Raw genomic sequence first — 27,329 nt, forward strand, 5'->3', positions numbered from 1 at the left:
AGACACTTAAGTACATTTAACGAATGTGGACATAAAAAGCAAATACCCTATTTCATTTTTAATGATATTTTATGAATCAAGGAAAATAAGATGGAGTGACCAGAACGCATGGACTCCAGAATCTCAATAATTAATTTTAATTACGTTAAATTGCTATAATAATATAAACACAACCAAATTTAAGAAGCCAAAATCATTAAAAACGAATCAAAACGAGGAAAAAATCATTTTAGACTCCTTGTTTCGGCCTCATACCAAGCTTATTCATAGTCCTCTTCATTTCGTCGTCCCCCTCCTCATACATCTTTTGCATCATATTCATCAAATTGGCTTGTGGGTCAGCATTGTCGTCCATTTTAGGCACTGCTGACTCCTTCTCTTTCTTCTCCAAAATATCTGCCCAATTTTCAGCCTTTTCCTTCTTAAGGACAGCAACCAAACCACGTGATTTCGACTTTGAAGATAATTTCAACAAATACTTGGATTGTAGAAGAACCATCAACGACTCCAGCAAAAAGGCATAGATTTAAAACGTGGGTCCTTCCAGTCCGGTCGGGAATCGTTATTTTCACGGAATTTTTATTTGGATGAGTAATAGAGGACTGTTCCAAGTTATATTCGAATTCGGGATTAATATATATCTTAACATGAGTATTATTTTGATCCCAAGCTAAGAATAACTGGTATTTTAAGAGACACCGTATTTGTCTATGGGAACAGTCGATGTAACGATATTTTGTGAATTTGTTTCTTGACGAGAATTGGAAGCGTCCAGGATCCTTGTTACACTCAGAATTCCGGCATCCAATATTCCTGACATATGAGGTCTTTGATATTTGTCTTAGTGTTGTATTCAGCAAGCGCTTGTTCCATTACAACAGCACGTTTAGAAACTCGTAGAAATTTTTTTATTACAAAATTTTACTTATAAACAAATAATATTAAATATTTTTAATCTCATTTACAACACTAAAAATGTAATTTAATATCAATAAATGAGGGATAATTTTAACATTTAGAACCATTTATAATGACACAATATAAACCTTATAACTCATAGTTTTAATTTAGATATCTAAAAGAAAATTATATAATCAAACATTAATCAATTAACCTTTAAAAATCGTATCGTTTTTGTTTTAAACTTTTATTTTTAATCCGGGACTGCTTTCAACTATCATACTTTTCAAAGTCTTTTATTTTAATTGACTTTATGAAACGCCCTTAATATCTTACTTTATTTTGGATTTGTACAAGCATCCTAGATCGAACATTTTGAATTTTCATAACGTTTGGGCTGAGAAAGTCAATTTTATTCTGAATAATAATTTATAAGATATTACATCAGGAAATTTGGTTGAATTAAAAAAATTGTTCCTTATAAAAAAAACTCCGTTTATCCTTGATGTTAATTAAAAAAAATTAATTATTTTAAGTAAGTTCCTAATTATTAGTAACATATATTCGATTTAATTGTTTTAAAATCTAAGAAAAACGTTGCTTACAGCTGAACTATTTTGAGGATATTTTGTGTTTGATATTTAAAACATCACATAAAAAATTTAAATCAGGAAATGGGAGGTAACGCGTTTGTAATTCACGAATGCAGCCACTGGCGAATCCTGATTTCCTTTTGAAAATCGTTGTTTTTCACATAAAAATATTATCACACATAATATTTCAAAAAATGACTGGTTTTGTGGTTTAAATCGATTTATCACATCCATCCAATAACCTAACTTATTAAACAGATTTAATTCAACATCATCTGAGTAATACCATCAGGAAAGATATCAAAACATGTTCATTTAAAAATTTTATTTCTATTTCTGATAACTGATTTAAAATTTTACGTAATAATCCGACGTTAATCGATTATCACGTAACATTTATAACTCGTAGCTTCCGCATTTTTTACACTTTGTTAACTAATTTATGCGTGATTGGTTTTGGAGATCAACAGTTCCTTGATACTTATTGTTACAACACAAAAACAATCGCCTATATTTGCTTTAACTCTCTGGTATTTAGGTGACATATATTCTAGTTTTTATTATTTTGAAACAAATGGAACATTTTCAAGATCTAATAAAACAATGGAATTGATTGGATGTGGTTAATTTGGCAAAGACCGCCATTTACATTAATCTCATTTTGTGTCATTTTGGGTACATTCTGTTCAGTCTTGTTTTAATGAGAATTTGCCCGGTTCGATTGAGAAAATTTATATTTTAGGAAAACTTGAACCAGGAATACAAATCAGAAAGTGGATTTTTACCTTACTTTAAGGATAATGGATTCAAGCAATATATTGTTACTATTTGCTCATTTTTTGGACTACAATATTTTTTAAAGTCCCCAATGGACTGTCTGTAACAAAATTTATTTAATGACACCTTCAAACAAAATTTATTTCAGTCTCAACTTCATTGCTTTGATCTTCTGCCTAATTCTTCTCTACAAGGGAATTTACTTCCCGACCAATAAAGACTGTGGACCAACTGGAAATTGGATATTTGACTATTATTGGGGGACTGAGCTTATAAATCCGAAGATAGGGGGATTGATATTAAAGTTTATTTCTTTTATTGGTTAAGTTGGTTAGGTATTCACAAACTGTCGTTTTGGTATGATGGTTTGGGGACTACTTGTGTTTTTTTGCAATCAAGAGTTGGGAGTTACATGGTTTGTTGATTCCATGTTTGTGAATTCCTTTCTTCAGTTGTGTTATATCAGCAAGTTTTTTTTGGTGGGAGATTGGATACATGAGGACTATTGATATCGCAGTTGATCGAGCAGGGTTTTATATATGTTGGGGTTGTCTAGTATTTGTCCCTACGCTGTACACTCTGGTTAGTATTGTTTTACGTAATGGTTAGAGTGGATGTATCTGTATCCAGACCTGTATATCTCGGCTGGTTTTGTTCAATCTGTCTCTTAGTTTTTGGAGTTGGTGCTATTTTTGTTAATTATGATATTGATTGGCAAAAGAAAAAAGTAAGAGAAACAAATGGAAATGTTTTATTTGGAGAAAAAAACCAAAGTTTATAAAAGCGGCTTATACCACAACCGACAATCAAGTTCGTCACTCGCTTTTGTTGGCCAGTGGGTGGTGAGTTTGAGTCGGCATTTTTTAATTTTTTGCCGAGTTGTGTTCTGCACTTTTTGGACACTGCCGTGTGGATTTGGGAGTTTACTTCCATATTCTTATTTTATTTTTCTATTTGTTTTGCTCTTTCATCGCAGTTTCAGGGATGAGAAGAAGTGCAGACTCAAATATGAAAAATTTTGGAATTTGTATTGTGATGCAGTCCCATATAAAATAATTCCGTTTATTTACTAGATTTTAATTAAAATAAAGCTCTTTTTACTCATTTTACATTTTTAATACAAGATATATTCTTACGTTATTAATCAAAATATCAAATAAAGAATTTTAGCTAAAATCGTTGATGATATTTCTTTTTTAATGTCAAGACCTTGCAGCCAGCTTCTCCTTATTTATCATCCCCACATCAGAGACAGTCACCTGAGGTGACAAGGAATCACCCTCGAGTATTCCTCTTTCTAATTTCACCTCTCCCATTTCATTATGATTCAGAATTCGCTTTATTCTCCATTACGTTACAAGGTACTTCACAAAATCCAGAGTTTTCAAGCACCTGGAACAGAAAGTTGTGATCTACCGAATCGAACGCTTTCTTTACATTAATCCAGGTAGAAAACAAATTATTTCCGTTTTGCTTGTAAATGCACCGGTTTAAAAATTGCTTGTTCCTTTGCCCCTTGACACATTCGCTGAGTTCCCAATTGATTATCGGCAATCAGATTATATGCCTCAATATAATCTCCCAACTTCCTGTTAACACATTTCGTTGCAAGTTTATATAAGTTAGACATACAAGTAATTGGTCTTAAATCTTTGGGTCCTTGACAAATATCTTTCTTTGGGATGAGATATGTGATTCCAGTGTAGAACCACTCATCCGGTGTGTATTCACCATGAATTATCTTGACTAGTTCTTGACACAAGTGATCATGGATTGAGGTAATTTTTTTAGAAAGAAATTATACACCCCATCACATCCGCTAGCTTTCCAGTTTGGGAGTTGTTTAATTATTTCAAGGATGCTTTCTTTACTAAACTCTGCAAATGTATCCTCTGCCCATGTCACTCTCTTGTTAATCTGTAACACACTATCACTCCTCTCATTTTTACTCCATATTTTTTTTCAATATGATAGACATTCACTGTCATTTAACATAAACTGTGCACTCTTTTTTTCATCATTTAAAGTGCGATAGAAAAAACGCCGATTCGGTTCAAAAAACCAATTCTCCTTCCGGAATTCTTTTCTTGCATCATGGAGTCGAAGTTTCTTCTCAACAATCTTTATTTCGTCTCCAATGCAAGCAGAAATTCTTCAAAGTTCTCCTTTCTTTGCCTTTCGATATCCATATTCACTCAGCGTATCCCTCGCTGTATTATCAAACTTCAAGCTTCCTTTTTGATAAATAAGTGTATTAGTCTGTTCGTATTGTTCTTTAAGTTTAATTAGTTTTGCTTCCATAATTCCTTTCCAGTTGTTATTCTTAGGAGAGTATTTTGTAAGAGCTTAATATGTCAGCTGTGAAGCATAAACGATATCGGTGATATCATTCAAATTGGCAGGAGGGTTGGTCTTTATATATTCATTAACCACTCCATTTATTCCAGACAATATTTCTTTTTTAAGTAGTTGATATGAGGCTTTTTTGGTCGGCTTTCTTTTTTTCCGAGAGATAGATTTTACTTGCTCTATTTGGGAAAAAATTCAATTGAACAATCTCTAAAATTAGAGATTTCAGTCTTGTGATTCTTTTCTTGATCCATTGGAGAGTTAGACTTTGTTCCCGTCATCTTAGCCAGACTCTTCACATTCGCCACAGATTTGGACGTGAGGAACTTTTCGTTAAAGCCTGAGTAATCAGTCGCCATCCACCACGTGGTATTTTTTTGAATCTTGCTCAAGAAACGTTAACCACTTCCTTCGCCCATTTGATCATGTCCACCTGCGTTACTTGATCGATGATAACACGTAGAGTTAACAGATTAGCAGAACAATCAGGTTGCGACACCGAATTTGGAGGGAGAATATCAGATTCTTACGTTCCAAGCTGCCCACGGACCACACGATCTACGTTATTAATGGAAAAAAGTATTTAAGTCTATATAAAAGCCCGGTTAGCTCAGTCGGTAGAGCATGGGACTCTTAATCCCAGGGTCACGGGTTCGAGCCCCGTATCGGGTGGTTTTTGCATTTAATTTTTTTGATTTCAGTAAGATATCAATAAAATAATTTTTACTCTTTCAAAAAAATCAATTCAATTACAATTTTTTTTTTCGTCAGTGATTTCTCTTCTTCGCTTGGAAGAAGAGTTTGCAACAAAATTCTCATCATTTTCCATTTTTGCGTCAAAGTAATTGTTCAACTGAGTTTCCTCACGACATGCCAGCTCCGCAAGTTGATTGGCGGCAGAGGCGTACTCCTCGTTGTCTACCTTCATCCCATGTCTGTGTTCAATAAGCATACTCTCTAGAGTCCTCTTCAGCACAGTCGACTGGATGTATGTCCTCGTTCCTTCTTCAATGGATAACTTGTCCATATGACTTTTAAAGAACTTTGAGACAACTCCATCCCATGTCAAGACAATTTGAATAATCTTCACTTTTGCTTCATAGAGAACCGACAGTTCGTTTGCAAACAGGTCATATTTGTGAAATTTCTCCAATTCAATTACAATAGAAAGGGAGTAAATTATTTGCCAGTAGCACCGCAGTGTGCGTTGCCGCGAACAATGGACAGTCCAATGCGCTGCCGGAACTAGTAATTCACTCTCGGATCCTTAAGCATGCCTCCATTTGACAACCCGATTCGTTAGAGAACAAATGAGTGTCCTCTCCAGCGGCTCCAGCGGTACAACACAGTAGCGGATTTAACAACACAATACAAGAATTGAATCAATTGTTATTTTAGCTATACATTTAGTATTTAATTAGCAGCAGAGGCGTGGGAATTGCCATTCCATACAAGAATTGAATATTATTTTAATTCAATGAATTATCTTGATTAAAAAAACTAGTAAGAAATTTGATGGACGCACGATATATTTCATTATTCTTAGACATCTGCAAATTCTCGATAAAATCCAAAGTCCCACTCGTCTCAATTAATTCTATAAATTCGTCAATATCCACCGCATTTTCCTCTGCTGCCTAAACATTTATACAAATCCCAATAACTTTAAAAATCGAAAAGATTGAATTAAGAGATATTAAAACAATCTCTGGCACAGATTCAGGTTTTTTTAACAATTCAAAAATTGCAGTTACAATTTCCACTGATAAAAATCTGACAACCTGAGATCCAACGGCACCTTTTAAAAAATTTTGAACAAACCACAAAGCTTCTAGTTGAATTTTGACATTTTTCTAAAATTTGTCCAGAAATACAAACCAACATCATAAAGAAAATCAATCATCGATAAATGACAATTTTTTTGAAGAAGTCGCCATTTCTGACTAACATTTCCAGCGGCAACATTCGATAAGATCCAAACGACCTCCGCTTTCAATGATTTGTCAACTTCGGGAAGTAAATTCATAAAAACAGACAGTCCTCCTTCGTCGATCACCATTTGAGTGTCAGAATCTGATCCCATAACAATATTTCCAATAGTTCTTAGAGCAGAGTAAAAATTGTCACAATTTACTCCACTTTCCATTACTGACAACAAACTTTGTATCAATTCTTGATATTATTCATTATTAAATACCAGGAGTAAACATCCCGAGTTTATTTTCAAATGAATTGGATGCAAAGGTTAGTGCCCAGGAAGCATTTGAACGAATTTCTGGATTTTTGTTGTAAAAAAATTTCTCGGCATATGGGAAAAGTTGTTTTGCCGTTTTTTCATTCAAAGGCGATATGGAAGATCGATAAATGTTGGAAATAGTCCAGGAAATCATCTCCGACAACAAAATCTTTAAATTTGATAAAAATAAAAAAAACTGAGTCAAATTTCCCAATTAAAAAAATCAATGCTTCAGCTACTCCACAGTGAATGCAATAATCTCTGACAATGTCCCCATCACCTTAATAAAAAATAAATTGTATGTTAAAAACCCATTATATTTGAAAGAATCCACACATATTGTGCAAGGACATCCACATTTTCAACTTTAGAGATGCGTTCAACAATCACAGGGACAACACCACAGTCCACGACTGCTTTAGTCGATTCATGATCCCCTGAAGTTATGTTCGTCAGTGCCCAAGACGCTTCAAGTTGTATTTTATAATCACTAATATTAAAATCGTAAAAAAACGATTCGGAACAAGTCAAACATTCAATAAGAAATGGAATTGTTTCTGATTTGATTATTTCAGATACTGTGGCTGTTTCGTCGTCAACCAATTTTTGACGGATTTTGTTACTAATTCCAGACGAGGAGCATTTGTGGAAAGTTGGGGTAAATTTCCGATAAATTGAATCTACAAAATATTACATTTATTAGTTAACTTCATCTATGTCGCAATCACTTTTAGTTTCCTGAATGTTTCTTCGTTTAGCCAATAATTCTATTTTTTTAATTTTTCTAAGTTCCACAGAAGCTTCGGCTCTTCTCCGACGTAGTATCTTTATAGATTTTATTAAAATATACATCTCCTGTTTTGCCCATATTTTTATAGTTTGAAATTCGGTTTCCAGACATGAAAAAATCACAAGAAAACAAGAATTTATTGAAATGCGCTATAAATATATTTAAATATTATTTAACAATTTCATATTTCACTATTCATTAATTATAATTAAATTATTATTTCTAAACGCGCAATGGTCTCTTCAGAGTTTTCATAAAATATCAGTCATGACCAACAAATCTCTGGAAGTCGTTGGAAGAATCGGGGAACTGATTTCCAAAGGACGGCAAGAACCGCGGACGAAGCAATGGCTGTTCCATTGCGATTCTGAGGGGCAACTTATAAATATCAGTGACATTAAATTTATGATTATTACAACACTTTTATTTATTAATTTCGCAAAAATAATAATAATTTTGAATTACTCCAAGTCAACTTTACTTAAATATTTAAGTGAAAGTATTTTTTCAATTTGTTTATTTAATAAAATATTTAAAATCTTCTATCTGATAACAAAATTAGCTAAAATCTAAAGAGGACTCTGTGAGTATCTCGTTTTGTGCTTTCGGATTCACTTTTTCCTGACATTTAGTCAGTAGAGACATCCGACTGCATTTTCCCGATTGTCTACACAACAGAGAAGAGGAACCTGAAAGGAAGGATCAGTGTGAAGTGCCGCTGCTTGTATACACTGTGAACTTAGTGCTTAGTTAGACAATTAAGCAGTTAGTTAGTTTTTTCATTCAAAGAAACTGTTTCGAATTTAAATATCCGAAAAATCTAGAACATTATAATTTTGAGAAAACTTTAATTTTTGTCAAATTTGGTCAGGGAGAGCGTATAGATTCTCCTTGGAGATCCAGATATCAAAAAACAATAAAATATTAAAAAAGCAATTGTAAAAAGAAAGAAATATTGTCACTTTGATTAATTAAAATTACCAGTTATAATAAATTATTCGCGAATTATTGTATTCTCTAGATGCCAGATAGATTGTTTAAAATAAAAACAAATTTCCACATGAGGTTTATAATGTATTATAATGTATATTTTGATGGATGATGAAGAAATTGTCACTACCACAAATATAGATTTGGATAATTCATACTCTTTTCCTCAATATGTTAATCAGCATAATAATTGTTTTTCTAATATTTCGATTAATAATCAACTATTTGATTCTGATGCTACTAAATTATACCCCTGGATGAATCAAAAAAACAACAGTTTGTAATTTTTTGTAATTTTAGCGAATTCTTTAACATCACGCAAATGTCATACAAATGCTCAATTACTTGAAATGGAAAAGGAATTTTCCACAAATAAATACCCATCAAAAGATAAATTAGCTGAACTAGCCAAGAAAACAACGTTAACGGATAAACAGGTTAAAGTATGGTTTCAAAACCGACGAATGAAACATAAAAAATCTACGGATAAATATGAACGTGATCAAAAAGAATTCAATGACTTTTATAACTATTAATTTCTAATTTGATTTATAAATTGGTTATCAAACTTGAAAATCATTTGCCATCGTCGGAGACGGTTGTCAAAATTCCCTGTTCTCTGGCCGCTGCTCGAAAAATAAAATTGCACCTTTCTCCCTAACATTGTTAAATTTGTTCTATTTCTGTTCCAGGCAAGTAATGTCAAAGGTTTTTTTGAAAAAATTGGAAGAATGATTTCAATCGCATTCTGGAGAGAAAAGAGACGCCATGACTGTTCCAGAGGATCTCATTGGCGATCCAGAGGAACTGTCTTGCAGTATGACCGATTCTCCATCACTGTGATGAATCAAGAAAATTTATAAATGGTTAATTTCTTAAAAATCGGCATTAAAATTTTTACCTAGTTTTGAAATTATTTTGTTCCATAAAAAATCGAAAATATTAATTTTGTTCAATTTTGGAAGTTAAAAATAAGCACCATTACAATTAAAAAAAATTAATTTATCAATCGTAAATGTCTTAAATATGCTTTTCTTTTGGTTTGATTTATTAGTTTCATTGTTTATACATTTAACGATTTAAATGGCATTGAAGATTGATTATAATTCAATAATCTTTAAAATTTTTACGAAAATCTTTTTAAAGCGACGCCATTAAAAACGAGTAAAAATTATCTTAAATCTTTGGAAAAACATATTTTTTATAAATAGTCTAATTTTATTTATTAGCTTTCTTAATGAAAATTTAGAAATCGTTGAAAAATATAAACTTACACGGGATTATCCATTCTATTTAGAAGATATAAAATGTAATTGATTTTAAAAGTGTATCGCAATTTTATCATTAAAAGCTGTTGCACAAAAATGTAATAATTAGATAACAATATAAATCCAAAAAATCATTTTACTGAAAATAAAATTATTTTGAAATTATCACATTCGAGAAAAACTGTTTTGTGTTCGTCTAGGGTGAGATCTGATGAATAATCCATTCCGAATAATATATTCCAGTGATTTCCAAATTTAAATTCGAATTTCTCTTTAATCAAGCAAGCAACTTTTAAAATATCACCGTATTTTTGATAGTATTTGTTACAGCAATAAACGGCATATTCTTGGTAGTTTAAAAGTGTGTCTGTAGACTCTAACATTGAACGGAAAAATTATTTTAAAAAATTTAATGATATGAGACAAAAATTTTATAACAAAATTTATATGAAAAAAATAATAAATTTCAAAAAATCAAGTAATCCTTATGTTCACTTATTTTATAAATCCCGTTTTATTTTTGTGTGATGTCATTAAACAGACTGGTGCTAAAATAACTCCAAAATTACTTAAGTTAGGTTTAGATAAGTTTTCTATGCTTATATGCACTCAAATGTGTTTAATTCAATAATGTTAAATTATAATCAAACTCTAAAAAATCCCATTTGCCAGGAATCAAGACGGTTCGATCGCATGGGAAGCAAACATGATACCATCACACCACAGATGCTATTTCGGAGCTCACAATATCGATTCGGAAATGTCATCTTTAGAATATTTGTTAAATTATTATTTGATTTAATTGATTATCCGATGTGTTTGATTTAATTGATTGTTTGATCTTTATACTACGGATGAATCCCACTGTTCCAGTAATGACATCATGGAAACATACTCTCAATTTTCTGAGTTTATCGAGGAGAGCCACGGACGATTACTATTAGCTTGTTCAAATTTTTATAATTTGAATTCGATAAAAATAATATTCCTTTTTTTACTCCTACCAGTTTTCAATTTTAACCGTTTTTTATTTTTCAGAAGCAGTATCAGATAGTATCAAATAGAAAATGCTCAATAAATTGGGCAACCGTGTAGATAGTGATTGCATTATTAAAAAATTTTTAATTAAATTAAATTTTTTAATGAAATTATCGATTTTTTAAATAATAATAAAATTTTTTTGAATAAATCAACATTAAAATAATTAGGTCATCTTTTGTGATTCTAAAATCTAGATGTTAATAACTATTTTCATTTTTATTTTGTCTAATGTGATATGTGGGTCAGTATCATTTAAAGAATGTCAAGAATCATCATTCATAACAAGCATTGATGTTACAAATTGTAACATGAACTCATGTTATGTATTCGGAGAAGAGGATTTTGAAATGATAATAAATCTTACCATACGTATAGAAACGATTTTATTTTTAGCAAGATTACTCAGAAATTTCACAGTGGATGGATTTATGCAAGGGGATAAATTACATTTCCCAATTTTTCAAAGAAAAGACGCATGTTATTATATCTCAGGGCAGTGTCCACCTTTAGATAACAATCAAATCAGCTTTAAGTATAAAAATAAACTTCCCAGTTTATATTTTATTGTATTTATATATATTCATCATATAGCCAATGACTCTTAACGTGTTTATTGGTTTTTTTGAAGGCAAAAAAAGGATTTCCTGCGTAGAATTTTCTGTACAGTCTCGCACGCGTGAAAAAAAATTTGAAAAGAAAATTAATGTCAAAAATTCGATTTGACTGAATTTCATTAATTTAATTAATCTCACTAATAATTCCGTTTATGATTTTGATTAATTCTTTTTTGTTAACTATTTATAATTAGAAGAGAACAATAATTACATTTGCTTTTTATTTACTAGGTTTAGAATAAACAATAAAAATATAACTATTGCATGTCTTAAAAATAATTTTTTTATATCGAAATATGAATTCTAAAAAGTTTTATTATTTAATTATTCGATGAATGTGAAGAATTCAGGCGGAGTTCAAGTATTATTTTTAACTATAAGAGCCTCTTCTTGGTTATTTTTTAAAAGATCTTTAAAAATACAAAATGTGTTTATATTAAAACTTCTGTTTTTTATTCGAAAAGATGAAAAATACTAAAATAGTTTTTTTTTAGTTTGTAAGTTTATTAATGGTTGTTATTTACAGGGATAAATTGAAATTAATTTTTATTAGTTTTTACAGAAATTGAGTCATTCAGTTTTAGTTATTCCCGGATTAGTTGGTAAATGTTTTCAATAAACAATTTTCACATAAAAACCAGAAAGGTTGTTTTATTTCATTCAAAACCTGGTTTTTTTAAACATTAAAAATATCTCTAGGAAAAAGATAGAAAAATAATTAAAATAAAGTAATAAGAGTTAATCGTGACAAAAATAATAAATTTAAAAAATTAATATACAATGAGAAAAATTTGAGGAATTAGAAAAACGGGTGTTTTACGCCCACTGTCTAATAAACTTTTTTTAATTATTTGTCTCCAGGATTAATTCAATTTTTACAGAAAGCATCTGTGGTGTAATGGTATCATGTTCGCTTCCCATGCGAGCGAACCGGGTTCGATTCCCGGCAGATGCATTTTTTGTATCGATAGAAATTCTTCATTTTTGTTAGTTTATTAGCAGAGCAGAAGGTCGAAATCGGAATAGGTTTTCATGTCAAGGCCGCATACCGGAAAAATTCTAATTACTCATTCTATTACTCTAAAGTTCATTCTGGCATTAAAGATGCGATTTAGGTTAGCAAAAGAGATCTTCAAAGTGTTTAAAGAGCAGGATTTACCACATAAGTATTTACTCGCAGGGTAGTTGAATTTCTATACAATTTCCATATATTTCCACGTCAATTTATGATTTTCAAAATTTTTCAACTGGGAAATTCATTGCCATTTTCATTCATTGGATTTTTGCTGTACACTGCGCTTTTAAATATTACAGTTTTGCCTGAGGTTTGGTTTGAAAATTTGTCAGCCTCGTAGCTGTGTTTATGGCAGTACTGTCGTTTGAAATTGTCTTCATCCCCTCAAGAATGGTGCTGGGAGGGCATATTTTACCAATTAAATAAAAATAAAAAACATACAAATATAATTTCCTTAACTTTTGTCTTGATTACCTTCAATCCAAATGAACTGGGACGAAATCTGCGTAAATACCGAACGAAAACTTTGTTCAAAGTCAGACAAATTTCAGCTGGCCTTATTATACGGGAGACTGGCTCAAAGCACTTCCTATCCCCAGAACAGGATTACTACTGGACGACGAATCCGTACGGATTGGTATCTGCTTACGCTTGGGCAAGACTGTCAGCAACCCGGGCTCGGCGAGTGCTAAGGCTAAAGAGGACGAAATACCGGCATATTTCTGACGCTTTTAAGTTTTCTCTTTTTGCCTTCAGAAATCATCAGCAAAGCCGCGACTCAATTCCTGACTGATATTAATAAGAGAAACTCTCTGAAAAAAAGAGCGAAGGGAGACGAGCTAGATTTTCAGCGAATCTTAGTCGCCGTGCTTCGTGGAAACCGCCATTTAATATGCAGTTCGATGGCGATGGCGTTAGACTGACCCTTTAAGACACTTATATTAGCTAGCATCTAACTTTGTTCTTTATTTTGATTAGAACTCGTGAATAAGACGGTTTTTTTCTATAAATATGTTTGATTTTATTTTCTTTGAATAAATGATCTATAAATTAGTTTTCCAATTTGAACCCGTTTTTATTTTGTAAAATTTGGCAATATCCAATTTGACAAAACCAATTCTCCTTCCGGAATTCTTTTCTTGCATCATGGAGTCGAAGTTTCTTCTCAACAATCTTTATTTCGTCTCCAATGCAAGCAGAAATTCTTTTAAGTTCTCCTTTCTTTGCCTTTCGATATCCATATTCACTCAGCGTATCCCTCGCTGTATTATCAAACTTCAAGCTTCCTTTTTGATAAATAAGTGTATTAGTCTGTTCGTATTGTTCTTTAAGTTTAATTAGTTTTGCTTCCATAATTCCTTTCCAGTTGTTATTCTTAGGAGAGTATTTGTAAGAGCTTAATATGTCAGCTGTGAAGCATAAACGATATCGGTGATATCATTCAAATTGGCAGGAGGGTTGGTCTTTATATATTCATTAACCACTCCATTTATTCCAGACAATATTTCTTTTTTAAGTAGTTGATATGAGGCTTTTTTGGTCGGCTTTCTTTTTTTCCGAGAGATAGATTTTACTTGCTCTATTTGGGAAAAAAATTCAATTGAACAATCTCTAAAATTAGAGATTTCAGTCTTGTGATTCTTTTCTTGATCCATTGGAGAGTTAGACTTTGTTCCCGTCATCTTAGCCAGACTCTTCACATTCGCCACAGATTTGGACGTGAGGAACTTTTCGTTAAAAGCCTGAGTAATCAGTCGCCATCCACCACGTGGTATTTTTTTGAATCTTGCTCAAGAAACGTTAACCACTTCCTTCGCCCATTTGATCATGTCCACCTGCGTTACTTGATCGATGATAACACGTAGAGTTAACAGATTAGCAGAACAATCAGGTTGCGACACCGAATTTGGAGGGAGAATATCAGATTCTTACGTTCCAAGCTGCCCACGGACCACACGATCTACGTTATTAATGGAAAAAAGTATTTAAGTCTATATAAAAGCCCGGTTAGCTCAGTCGGTAGAGCATGGGACTCTTAATCCCAGGGTCACGGGTTCGAGCCCCGTATCGGGTGGTTTTTGCATTTAATTTTTTTGATTTCAGTAAGATATCAATAAAATAATTTTTACTCTTTCAAAAAAATCAATTCAATTACAATTTTTTTTTTCGTCAGTGATTCTCTTCTTCGCTTGGAAGAAGAGTTTGCAACAAAATTCTCATCATTTTCCATTTTTGCGTCAAAGTAATTGTTCAACTGAGTTTCCTCACGACATGCCAGCTCCGCAAGTTGATTGGCGGCAGAGGCGTACTCCTCGTTGTCTACCTTCATCCCATGTCTGTGTTCAATAAGCATACTCTCTAGAGTCCTCTTCAGCACAGTCGACTGGATGTATGTCCTCGTTCCTTCTTCAATGGATAACTTGTCCATATGACTTTTAAAGAACTTTGAGACAACTCCATCCCATGTCAAGACAATTTGAATAATCTTCACTTTTGCTTCATAGAGAACCGACAGTTCGTTTGCAAACAGGTCATATTTGTGAAATTTCTCCAATTCAATTACAATAGAAAGGGAGTAAATTATTTGCCAGTAGCACCGCAGTGTGCGTTGCCGCGAACAATGGACAGTCCAATGCGCTGCCGGAACTAGTAATTCACTCTCGGATCCTTAAGCATGCCTCCATTTGACAACCCGATTTCGTTAGAGAACAAATGAGTGTCCTCTCCAGCGGCTCCAGCGGTACAACACAGTAGCGGATTTAACAACACAATACAAGAATTTGAATCAATTGTTATTTTAGCTATACATTTAGTATTTAATTAGCAGCAGAGGCGTGGGAATTGCCATTCCATACAAGAATTGAATATTTATTTTAATTCAATGAATTATCTTGATTAAAAAAACTAGTAAGAAATTTGATGGACGCACGATATATTTCATTATTCTTAGACATCTGCAAATTCTCGATAAAATCCAAAGTCCCACTCGTCTCAATTAATTCTATAAATTCGTCAATATCCACCGCATTTTCCTCTGCTGCCTAAACATTTATACAAATCCCAATAACTTTAAAAATCGAAAAGATTGAATTAAGAGATATTAAAACAATCTCTGGCACAGATTCAGGTTTTTTTAACAATTCAAAAATTGCAGTTACAATTTCCACTGATAAAAATCTGACAACCTGAGATCCAACGGCACCTTTTAAAAAATTTTGAACAAACCACAAAGCTTCTCGTTGAATTTTGACATTTTTCTAAAATTTGTCCAGAAATACAAACCAACATCATAAAGAAAATCAATCATCGATAAATGACAATTTTTTTGAAGAAGTCGCCATTTCTGACTAACATTTCCAGCGGCGACATTCGATAAGATCCAAACGACCTCCGCTTTCAATGATTTGTCAACTTCGGGAAGTAAATTCATAAAGACAGACAGTCCTCCTTCGTCGATCACCATTTGAGTGTCAGAATCTGATCCCATAACAATATTTCCAATAGTTCTTAGAGCAGAGTAAAAATTGTCACAATTTACTCCACTTTCCATTACTGACAACAAACTTTGTATCAATTCTTGATATTACTCATTGTTAAATACCAGGAGTAAACATCCCGAGTTTATTTTCAAATGAATTGGATGCAAAGGTTAGTGCCCAGGAAGCATTTGAACGAATTTCTGGATTTTTGTTGTAAAAAAATTTCTCGGCATATGGGAAAAGTTGTTTTGCCGTTTTTTCATTCAAAGGCGATATGGAAGATCGATAAATGTTGGAAATAGTCCAGGAAATCATCTCCGACAACAAAATCTTTAAATTTGATAAAAATAAAAAAAACTGAGTCAAATTTCCCAATTAAAAAATCAATGCTTCAGCTACTCCACAGTGAATGCAATAATCTCTGACAATGTCCCCATCACCTTAATAAAAATAAATTGTATGTTAAAAACCCATTATATTTGAAAGAATCCACACATATTGTGCAAGGACATCCACATTTTCAACTTTAGAGATGCGTTCAACAATCACAGGGACAACACCACAGTCCACGACTGCTTTAGTCGATTCATGATCCCCTGAAGTTATGTTCGTCAGTGCCCAAGACGCTTCAAGTTGTATTTTATAATCACTAATATTAAAATCGTAAAAAAACGATTCGGAACAAGTCAAACATTCAATAAGAAATGGAATTGTTTCTGATTTGATTATTTCAGATACTGTGGCTGTTTCGTCGTCAACCAATTTTTGACGGATTTTTGTTACTAATTCCAGACGAGGAGCATTTGTGGAAAGTTGGGGTAAATTTCCGATAAATTGAATCTACAAAATATTACATTTATTAGTTAACTTCATCTATGTCGCAATCACTTTTAGTTTCCTGAATGTTTCTTCGTTTAGCCAATAATTCTATTTTTTTAATTTTTCTAAGTTCCACAGAAGCTTCGGCTCTTCTCCGACGTAGTATCTTTATAGATTTTATTAAAATATACATCTCCTGTTTTGCCCATATTTTTATAGTTTGAAATTCGGTTTCCAGACATGAAAAAATCACAAGAAAACAAGAATTTATTGAAATGCGCTATAAATATATTTAAATATTATTTAACAATTTCATATTTCACTATTCATTAATTATAATTAAATTATTATTTCTAGAGTTTTCATAAAATATCAGTCATGACCAACAAATCTCTGGAAGTCGTTGGAAGAATCAGGGAACTGATTTCCAAAGGACAGCAAGAACCGCGGACGAAGCAATGGCTGTTCCATTGCGATTCTGAGGGGCAACTTATAAATATCAGTGACATTAAATTTATGATTATTACAACACTTTTATTTATTAATTTTGCAAAAATAATAATAATTTTAAATTACTCCAAGTCAACTTTACTTAAATATTTAAGTGAAAGTATTTTTTTCAATTTGTTTATTGAATGAAATATTTAAAATCTTCTATCTGATAACAAAATTAGCTAAAATCTAAAGAGGACTCTGTGAGTATCTCGTTTTGTGCTTTCGGATTCACTTTTTCCTGACATTTAGTCAGTAGAGACATCCGACTGCATTTTCCCGATTGTCTACACAACAGAGAAGAGGAAGAAGAAAGGAAGAAGAAGTGTGAAGTGCCGCTGCTTGTATACACTGTGAACTTAGTGCTTAGTTAGATGATCAAGCAGTTAGTTAGTTTTTTCATTCGAAGAAACTGTTTCGAATTTAAATATCCGAAAAATCTAGAACATTATAATTTTGAGAAAACTTTAATTTTTGTCAAATTTGGTCAGGGAGAGCGTATAGATTCTCCTTGGAGATCCAGATATCAAAAAACAATAAAATATTAAAAAAGCAATTGTAAAAAGAAAGAAATATTGTCACTTTGATTAATTAAAATTACCAGTTATAATAAATTATTCGCGAATTATTGTATTCTCTAGATGCCAGATAGATTGTTTAAAAATAAAAACAAATTTCCACATGAGGTTTATAATGTATTATAATGTATATTTTGATGGATGATGAAGAAATTGTCACTACCACAAATATAGATTTGGATAATTCATACTCTTTTCCTCAATATGTTAATCAGCATAATAATTGTTTTTCTAATATTTCGATTAATAATCAACTATTTGATTCTGATGCTACTAAATTATACCCCTGGATGAATCAAAAAAACAACAGTTTGTAATTTTTTGTAATTTTAGCGAATTCTTTAACATCACGCAAATGTCATACAAATGCTCAATTACTTGAAATGGAAAAGGAATTTTCCACAAATAAATACCCATCAAAAGATAAATTAGCTGAACTAGCCAAGAAAACAACGTTAACGGATAAACAGGTTAAAGTATGGTTTCAAAACCGACGAATGAAACATAAAAAATCTACGGATAAATATGAACGTGATCAAAAAGAATTCAATGACTTTTATAACTATTAATTTCTAATTTGATTTATAAATTGGTTATCAAACTTGAAAATCATTTGCCATCGTCGGAGACGGTTGTCAAAATTCCCTGTTCTCTGGCCGCTGCTCGAAAAATAAAATTGCACCTTTCTCCCTAACATTGTTAAATTTGTTCTATTTCTGTTCCAGGCAAGTAATGTCAAAGGTTTTTTTGAAAAAATTAGAAGAATGATTTCAATCGCATTCTGGAGAGAAAAGAGACGCCATGACTGTTCCAGAGGATCTCATTGGGACTGTCTCCAGAGGAACTGTCTCGCAGTATGACCGATTCTCCATCACTGTGATGAATCAATAAAATTTATAAATGTTTAATTTCTTAAAAATCGGCATTAAAATTTTTACCTAGTTTTGAAATTATTTTGTTCCATAAAAAGTCGAAAATATTAATTTTTTTCAATTTTGGAAGTTAAAAATAAGCACCATTACAATTAAAAAAATTAATTTATCAATCATAAATGTCTTAAATATGCTTTTCTTTTGGTTTGATTTATTAGTTTCATTGTTTATACGATTTAAATGGCATTGAAGATTGATTATTTTTCAATAATCTTTAACTAAAACTGTTACGAGAATCTTTTAAAGCGACCCCATTAAAAACGAGTGAAAATTCTCTTATAAGATCTTTGGATAAACATTTTTTTACAAATAGTCTAATTTTATTTTATAAATTAGTTTTCTTGATGAAAATTTAGAAATCGTTGAAAAATATAAACTTACACGGGATTATCCATTCTATTTAGAAAATATAAATGTAATTGATTTTAAAAGTGTATCGCAATTTTATCATTAAAAGCTGTTGCACAAAAATGTAATAATTAGATAACAATATAAATCCAAAAAATCATTTTACTGAAAATAAAATTATTTTGAAATTATCACATTCGAGAAAAACTGTTTTGTGTTCGTCTAGGGTGAGATCTGATGAATAATCCATTCCGAATAATATATTCCAGTGATTTCCAAATTTATATTCGAATTTCTCTTTAATCAAGCAAGCAACTTTTAAAATATCACCGTATTTTTGATAGTATTTGTTACAGCAATAAACGGCATATTCTTGGTAGTTTAAAAGTGTGTCTGTAGACTCTAACATTGAACGGAAAAATTATTTTAAAAAATTTAATGATATGAGACAAAAATTTTATAACAAAATTTATATGAAAAAAATAATAAATTTCAAAAAATCAAGTAATCCTTATGTTCACTTATTTTATAAATCCCGTTTTATTTTTGTGTGATGTCATTAAACAGACTGGTGCTAAAATAACTCCAAAATTACTTAAGTTAGGTTTAGATAAGTTTTCTATGCTTATATGCACTCAAATGTGTTTAATTCAATAATGTTAAATTATAATCAAACTCTAAAAAATCCCATTTGCCAGGAATCAAGACGGTTCGATCGCATGGGAAGCAAACATGATACCATCACACCACAGATGCTATTTCGGAGCTCACAATATCGATTCGGAAATGTCATCTTTAGAATATTTGTTAAATTATTATTTGATTTAATTGATTATCCGATGTGTTTGATTTAATTGATTGTTTGATCTTTATACTACGGATGAATCCCACTGTTCCAGTAATGACATCATGGAAACATACTCTTAATTTTCTGAGTTTATCGAGGAGAGCCACGGACGATTACTATTAGCTTGTTCAAATTTTTATAATTTGAATTCGATAAAAATAATATTCCTTTTTTACTCCTACCAGTTTTCAATTTTAACCGTTTTTTATTTTTCAGAAGCAGTATCAGATAGTATCAAATAGAAAATGCTCAATAAATTGGGCAACCGTGTAGATAGTGATTGCATTATTAAAAAATTTTTAATTAAATTAAATTTTTTAATGAAATTATCGATTTTTTAAATAATAATAAAATTTTTTTGAATAAATCAACATTAAAATAATTAGGTCATCTTTTGTGATTCTAAAATCTAGATGTTAATAACTATTTTCATTTTTATTTTGTCTAATGTGATATGTGGGTCAGTATCATTTAAAGAATGTCAAGAATCATCATTCATAACAAGCATTGATGTTACAAATTGTAACATGAACTCATGTTATGTATTCGGAGAAGAGGATTTTGAAATGATAATAAATCTTACCATACGTATAGAAACGATTTTATTTTTAGCAAGATTACTCAGAAATTTCACAGTGGATGGATTTATGCAAGGGGATAAATTACATTTCCCAATTTTTCAAAGAAAAGACGCATGTTATTATATCTCAGGGCAGTGTCCACCTTTAGAAAACAATCAAATCAGCTTTAAGTATAAAAATAAACTTCCCAGTTTATATTTTATTGTATTTATATATATTCATCATATAGCCAATGACTCTTAACGTGTTTATTGGTTTTTTTGAAGGCAAAAAAAGGATTTCCTGCGTAGAATTTTCTGTACAGTCTCGCACGCGTGAAAAAATTTTGAAAGAAAAATTAATGTAAAAAATTCGATTTGACTGAATTTAATTAATTTAATTAATCTCACTAATAATTCCGTTTATGATTTTGATTAATTCTTTTTTGTTAACTATTTATAATTAGAAGAGAACAATAATTACATTTGCTTTTTATTTACTAGGTTTAGAATAAACAATAAAAATATAACTATTGCATGTCTTAAAAATAATTTTTTTATATCGAAATATGAATTCTAAAAAGTTTTATTATTTAATTATTCGATGAATGTGAAGAATTCAGGCGGAGTTCAAGTATTTATTTTTTAACTATAAGAGCCTCTTCTTGGTTATTTTTTAAAAGATCTTTAAAAATACAAAATGTGTTTATATTAAAACTTCTGTTTTTTATTCGAAAAGATGAAAAATACTAAAATAGTTTTTTTTTAGTTTGTAAGTTTATTAATGGTTGTTATTTACAGGGATAAATTGAAATTAATTTTTATTAGTTTTTTACAGAAATTGAGTCATTCAGTTTTAGTTATTCCCGGATTAGTTGGTAATGTTTTCAATAAACAATTTTCACATAAAAACCAGAAAGGTTGTTTTATTTCATTCAAAACCTGGTTTTTTTAAACATTAAAAATATCTCTAGGAAAAAGATAGAAAATAATTAAAATAAAGTAATAAGAGTTAATCGTGACAAAAATAATAAATTTAAAAAATTAATATACAATGAGAAAAATTTGAGGAATTAGAAAACGGGTGTTTTACGCCCACTGTCTAATAAACTTTTTTTAATTATTTGTCTCCAGGATTAATTCAATTTTTACAGAAAGCATCTGTGGTGTAATGGTATCATGTTCGCTTCCCATGCGAGCGAACCGGGTTCGATTCCCGGCAGATGCATTTTTTTGTATCGATAGAAATTCTTCATTTTTGTTAGTTTATTAGCAGAGCAGAAGGTCGAAATCGGAATAGGTTTTCATGTCAAGGCCGCATACCGGAAAAATTCTAATTACTCATTCTATTACTCTAAAGTTCATTCTGGCATTAAAGATGCGATTTAGGTTAGCAAAAGAGATCTTCAAAGTGTTTAAAGAGCAGGATTTACCACATAAGTATTTACTCGCAGGGTAGTTGAATTTCTATACAATTTCCATATATTTCCACGTCAATTTATGATTTTCAAAATTTTTCAACTGGGAAATTCATTGCCATTTTCATTCATTGGATTTTTGCTGTACACTGCGCTTTTAAATATTACAGTTTTGCCTGAGGTTTGGTTTGAAAATTTGTCAGCCTCGTAGCTGTGTTTATGGCAGTACTGTCGTTTGAAATTGTCTTCATCCCCTCAAGAATGGTGCTGGGAGGGCATATTTTACCAATTAAATAAAAATAAAAAACATACAAATATAATTTCCTTAACTTTTGTCTTGATTACCTTCAATCCAAATGAACTGGGACGAAATCTGCGTAAATACCGAACGAAAACTTTGTTCAAAGTCAGACAAATTTCAGCTGGCCTTATTATACGGGAGACTGGCTCAAAGCACTTCCTATCCCCAGAACAGGATTACTACTGGACGACGAATCCGTACGGATTGGTATCTGCTTACGCTTGGGCAAGACTGTCAGCAACCCGGGCTCGGCGAGTGCTAAGGCTAAAGAGGACGAAATACCGGCATATTTCTGACGCTTTTAAGTTTTCTCTTTTTGCCTTCAGAAATCATCAGCAAAGCCGCGACTCAATTCCTGACTGATATTAATAAGAGAAACTCTCTGAAAAAAAGAGCGAAGGGAGACGAGCTAGATTTTCAGCGAATCTTAGTCGCCGTGCTCCGTGGAAACCGCCATTTAATATGCAGTTCGATGGCGATGGCGTTAGACTGACCCTTTAAGACACTTATATTAGCTAGCATCTAACTTTGTTCTTTATTTTGATTAGAACTCGTGAATGGGACGGTTTTTTTCTATAAATATGTTTGATTTTATTTTCTTTGAATAATTGATCTATAAATTAGTTTTCGAATTTGAACCCGTTATCATTTGGTAAAATTTGGTAATATCGAATTTGACAAAATTTTTTTGAATTTATTTCTAACTTTTTAAACCAAATTTTCAGTATTGTCAAAAGCAATTTCATTTTTTAACATCTTGCAGATTACAAATTTTCCGTACGTGTCAAAAATTGTCAATATTTAATTATATCTATCGTCAAAATCGTTGTATATTTTAACATCCATAAAATCCGCCTGGAATCTTTAATTTGGACTTCGTAGAGTTAATTAGAATTGGATACCTAAGTATATTTACTTTACTCACAGAGGAGATCGTTATCGTGGAAGTGGGCATCAAGTGCCTAGACCAGCGGTTCTCAAATGCGGCCCCCGGGGGCCGCATGTGGCCCCCAGGATTTTTTTGCGGCCCCTCTAGAGTAACTAACTTTTTTAATTTTTTAATAATGTTTAAATTTAATTATTCATTCTTAAGGTTAAACATATCCATAATTGGTGATTTCATTAATCAATTTGAAGCACGTTTTTGGGTACATTATAAATTTAATTTTTAGAATTTTAAAGAATTCCTTCCTTTAATGAAAATATTCGCAACTCCATTCAGCGTGGAAATTAAGGATGCGCCTGCAAGTTTCAACTAGAACTCATTAATTTACAACATGATATAGAACTGGCGGCATTGTTCAAAAATGCGTCCATTATTAATTTTTACGAATTAATTCCTCAGACAAATTCAAAAATATAACACACAAATGCATATATGAATCTACATATTTATGCGAATCAATATTTAGTAAAATGGAAAATATAAAATATATAAAATATTTTTTATGCGGCCCGCGAAGCTATCTTAATTATCGATTTGGCCTTTGAGCTAAAAAGGTTGAGAACCCCTGGCCTAGACCATTTGCAGACAGTGGAAGTGGAGAAAAGAAGGAAGTATAACTTCCTTGCAAACGAGCTAGGACTGATGCACCAGTGCAAAGTCCATGTCATCCCGTGTGTGTGATGAGGTCAAAAGTGCCAAAGAAAAGGAGAAAGAAGGGGAGGAGGTGCGTGGAGTGCTATCCTCTGCTCACTTCGAAGGCTCTGGACTTAGTTAAAAAAATTACTTAGTTAATTAGTTTCTTTTTATAAATAAAAAAGCTTTTAGTGGTTTTACAAATTTTGCAGTTTTTATAATTTATTGAATAGTTGAGCGTTTTACAGTGAAATAGAATTCACTACACTTTTCATGTAACTTTATGAACCCATTATAGATTGATTCGATTCATTTTTGTGATTTGGGTGTAGTTGTTACTGTTTATTAGAGAACTGCATTTACGAGATTTAGATGTTCACTTCATTTTTCACGTTATCTAAAAGTTGAGACAAATGAAATAGTTTCTTTTGGGAGAAACTATTTTTAATTAAAATGACGCTAAGCCCTTGATTATAATGAATTATTTTCGTTTTTAATTTAATTCATAATTTGAAGATCATTTGTTAAGAAAAAATACTTAATTATTCTATTTTATAGTCCATTTTAATTAATTTGTAAAACAGCTGATCTCACAATTTACTAAAAACAAATAATCTTGACAAATGGAAAATATTCTAACTGATAAAACTTTCTAACACTAAAAAAACATTTAGAAAGTTAGATTTATTATTATTCATTTGGGATTATTAGAATTATCCCTTGCTGATTTTAATTACATGTAATTAACATTTTTTCTACAATTAATTTTAAGTCCAAGGAAGATGAGTGTTGTCAAAATAAACAGATCCGGAAATCAAAGAATAGGGATCCACATAAAACAAATTGAGAAATCAATAAAAGATCGGAAATGGATAATTAATTTACTAAGGAGAGAACTTTAGCTGATTTGTGGATGCAGAAGAATCGAATGAATTAGATGGATTCAAGCGATCACTAATTTAAAAAATTTATATGATGTCCTGTAATCCACCTTTTTAGAAGATCTAAAACACTTACTTTACTGACTTCTAGAGTATTTTCCGATGAATGTTTTTTAGAGGCCACGGAATTAATGTTCCGTCCGATTGTGGTCGAGACAACTGGAGGAATAAGTGGGAAATCGCTTCGCTTCCTAAAGAAGCTTGGACGCTTAGCCACATTAAAAAGCCACGACACACATGAGACCCGGAGGCTTCTCCAGTTGATCTCCGTTGCTATCGTGAGAGGCAACGCAACATCAATAATGTTGGCGGGATGGCTTTGTTAACTTCTAGTAAATTACAATTATTTTTAACAATTTAATATCTTAAAAAAATTTGATTTGAATATTTAAATCTGAAACCAACGGGTAACTGAAACATCTTTTCATGTTTTTTCCATAACTCGGAATAGTTGATAATGACAAATTATCTTTGAAAAGATTTTCGTAGTCGAATAATTTTCATCACATTGAAAAGAACATTTTATGAGTATAATAAATAGTTGTTCATTTCAGCTAATTTTGTGACATGGGTGGATGAATACACATGAGCGACTGGTTACATTTTATCCTGAACAAATGTTAGTATTTAGTTGAATAAACTATTTTAACTAAAGATATTAAAATAAATTCCATTGTTAGACATGAGTACCGTCCTTACATTTCTTTTGGCATATTTCAGACGTCATCAAACTACGGTCTGCCCACTATTTCGAGATATTCAATCAATATTTTAATAATTAACTCAAATAAAAACTTTAATTAAAAAATAAACTATTTCGCAAGATTTAATTCGAAAAAAACTTATCAGCATTAACATTAAATTTTTGTTTGTTGCTATTCCTATTTCAAATACAGTCCGACCCCGAATTGGGGCTGACCCCAGGGGTGGGGCACCCTCGGATTTTGGGGCACCCCCGCATTTTGGAAAGCTACGTGAGGATAAATTGAATCACTGAAGCGCACTTTACGAATTCAACAAGGCCTTATAAAAAAATTGAAAATAATGAAAATGTAACAAGAGCCGGATACGAGATAACGAAAATTATTTCACTCGGAAAAATATATGCAGCAATTTAAAACCAAATATTGATGAAGTTATCAAAATACTGAGATCTAACGTATTTTTCACATGCTAGATGGCTAAGCATGTGATCGATGCTGAAACGATTGTTTTTATTCCACAATAAGGTACGATTATTCCTTGAAAGTAAAAATTTTGATGCTTCATACTTTTATGATCTTGAAAAATTTGCATTTCTGGTTGACATTACTTTTCATCTGAATGATCTGAATTTGAATTTACAAGGAAAAAATCTGCTGATATATGAATTATATTCTCAACTTATTGCATTTGAAAATAAGATTAATTTGTAAATTTGTCAATTCGAAAATCGAAACTTCGGACTTTACAGCTCATTCGGACGAATTTAAGATGTTTTTTATACCTTTCGATGTAGAAATCAATTCAGCGAATGAAATCTATCAACTGGAACTTATAGATTTGCAGTCTGATCATGTTCCTAAAACGATTTTTTATTTAAATCCCCGTAACATTGTGGAATTTTATGAGAAGTATGTTCAATCGTGTGGAAAATATCCGTAGTTAGTAAACCATTCCAAAAAATGATATCTTTATTTGGAAGTACTTTTGTTTACAAACAGTTATTTTCAAAAATGAAAAACATGAAAAACAATCATAGAACAAGAATTACGGATAATCATTTAAATAATGTTTTAATTTTAGCGTCCACGACCTATGCACCTAATATCGATGAATACTTGAAAATATATGAAAAATTAAACAGCAAATTCAATTAAAATTTACTCGTTATTTGGTTAAATAAAGTTTTATTCAATTAATTAATATTAGCCTTAAATAAGTAAAAAAATTATCCGGTTTGCAGACCAATAATTTTTATAATCCGGCCTGTGAAGTCGGAAATTCTGCCGGCCCCTGTTCTAGAGCTTTATCTTTAGTTCAATTGGTTAAAACTCCATATAAAAAACCTATATTGGTTTGATCCAATTTGTATTTTAATCAATTTCGTCATTTGTTATCAATTATGAAAAGTGGAATTTACACTTTTTAAACAAGAAAAATGTTCAGTGTTTCACACTGTCAATTGTGTCTCCTATCACATTGCTTTCATGGTGAAAGCTTGTATGCATTCGAAATACTGTGTCAAAAATTTATTTCGGCCTTGCAAATTTTTGTTAAGGGTGTTCAGATGTTTTGTAATATCCACCAAAAATGCTAAGTCTAGCAACCAATTAAATTCTAATAAAGTTTTGTTCATTGCAAACATGAAGTGTTTAATTTCTTGTCTTAAATAAAAAAATCACTTTAAAACCACACCTCGACTTACCACCTTACCTCTGAATGATCCCCAAGTGAAACCAATATCGCTGAGAATATTTTCAT

The 27,329-nt window shown here is 31.3% G+C and overlaps 1 protein-coding gene and 4 non-coding genes across 5 annotated transcripts; 4 read left to right on the forward strand and 1 right to left on the reverse strand.

Annotated features, from left to right (window-relative positions):
• Nucleotides 1–255: 255 nt before the first annotated feature.
• Nucleotides 256–7,707, reverse strand: LOC115231882 (importin subunit alpha-1-like; the record flags this gene model as incomplete). Its single annotated transcript, XM_029801792.1, has 5 exons — nt 7,584–7,707; nt 7,167–7,535; nt 6,568–6,767; nt 1,237–1,317; nt 256–454 (listed from the first exon to the last, which is right to left on the reverse strand). Coding segments are annotated over exons 1-5 (973 nt in total), but the record flags the coding sequence as incomplete, so codon positions are not given.
• On the forward strand, nt 5,219–5,291 carry Trnak-cuu. Its single transcript has one exon. It is a non-coding gene; the product is annotated as a tRNA-Lys (tRNA).
• Nucleotides 7,708–12,442: 4,735 nt separating the features above from the next.
• Trnag-ccc lies at nt 12,443–12,513 on the forward strand. The gene has a single exon. It is a non-coding gene; the product is annotated as a tRNA-Gly (tRNA).
• Nucleotides 12,514–14,574: 2,061 nt separating this feature from the next.
• On the forward strand, nt 14,575–14,647 carry Trnak-cuu. The gene has a single exon. It is a non-coding gene; the product is annotated as a tRNA-Lys (tRNA).
• Nucleotides 14,648–21,784: 7,137 nt separating this feature from the next.
• Nucleotides 21,785–21,855, forward strand: Trnag-ccc. Its single transcript has one exon. It is a non-coding gene; the product is annotated as a tRNA-Gly (tRNA).
• Nucleotides 21,856–27,329: the final 5,474 nt, after the last annotated feature.

Source organism: Octopus sinensis, unplaced genomic scaffold (genome assembly GCF_006345805.1).
Source record: "Octopus sinensis unplaced genomic scaffold, ASM634580v1 Contig18953, whole genome shotgun sequence".
NCBI lineage: Eukaryota > Metazoa > Mollusca > Cephalopoda > Octopoda > Octopodidae > Octopus > Octopus sinensis.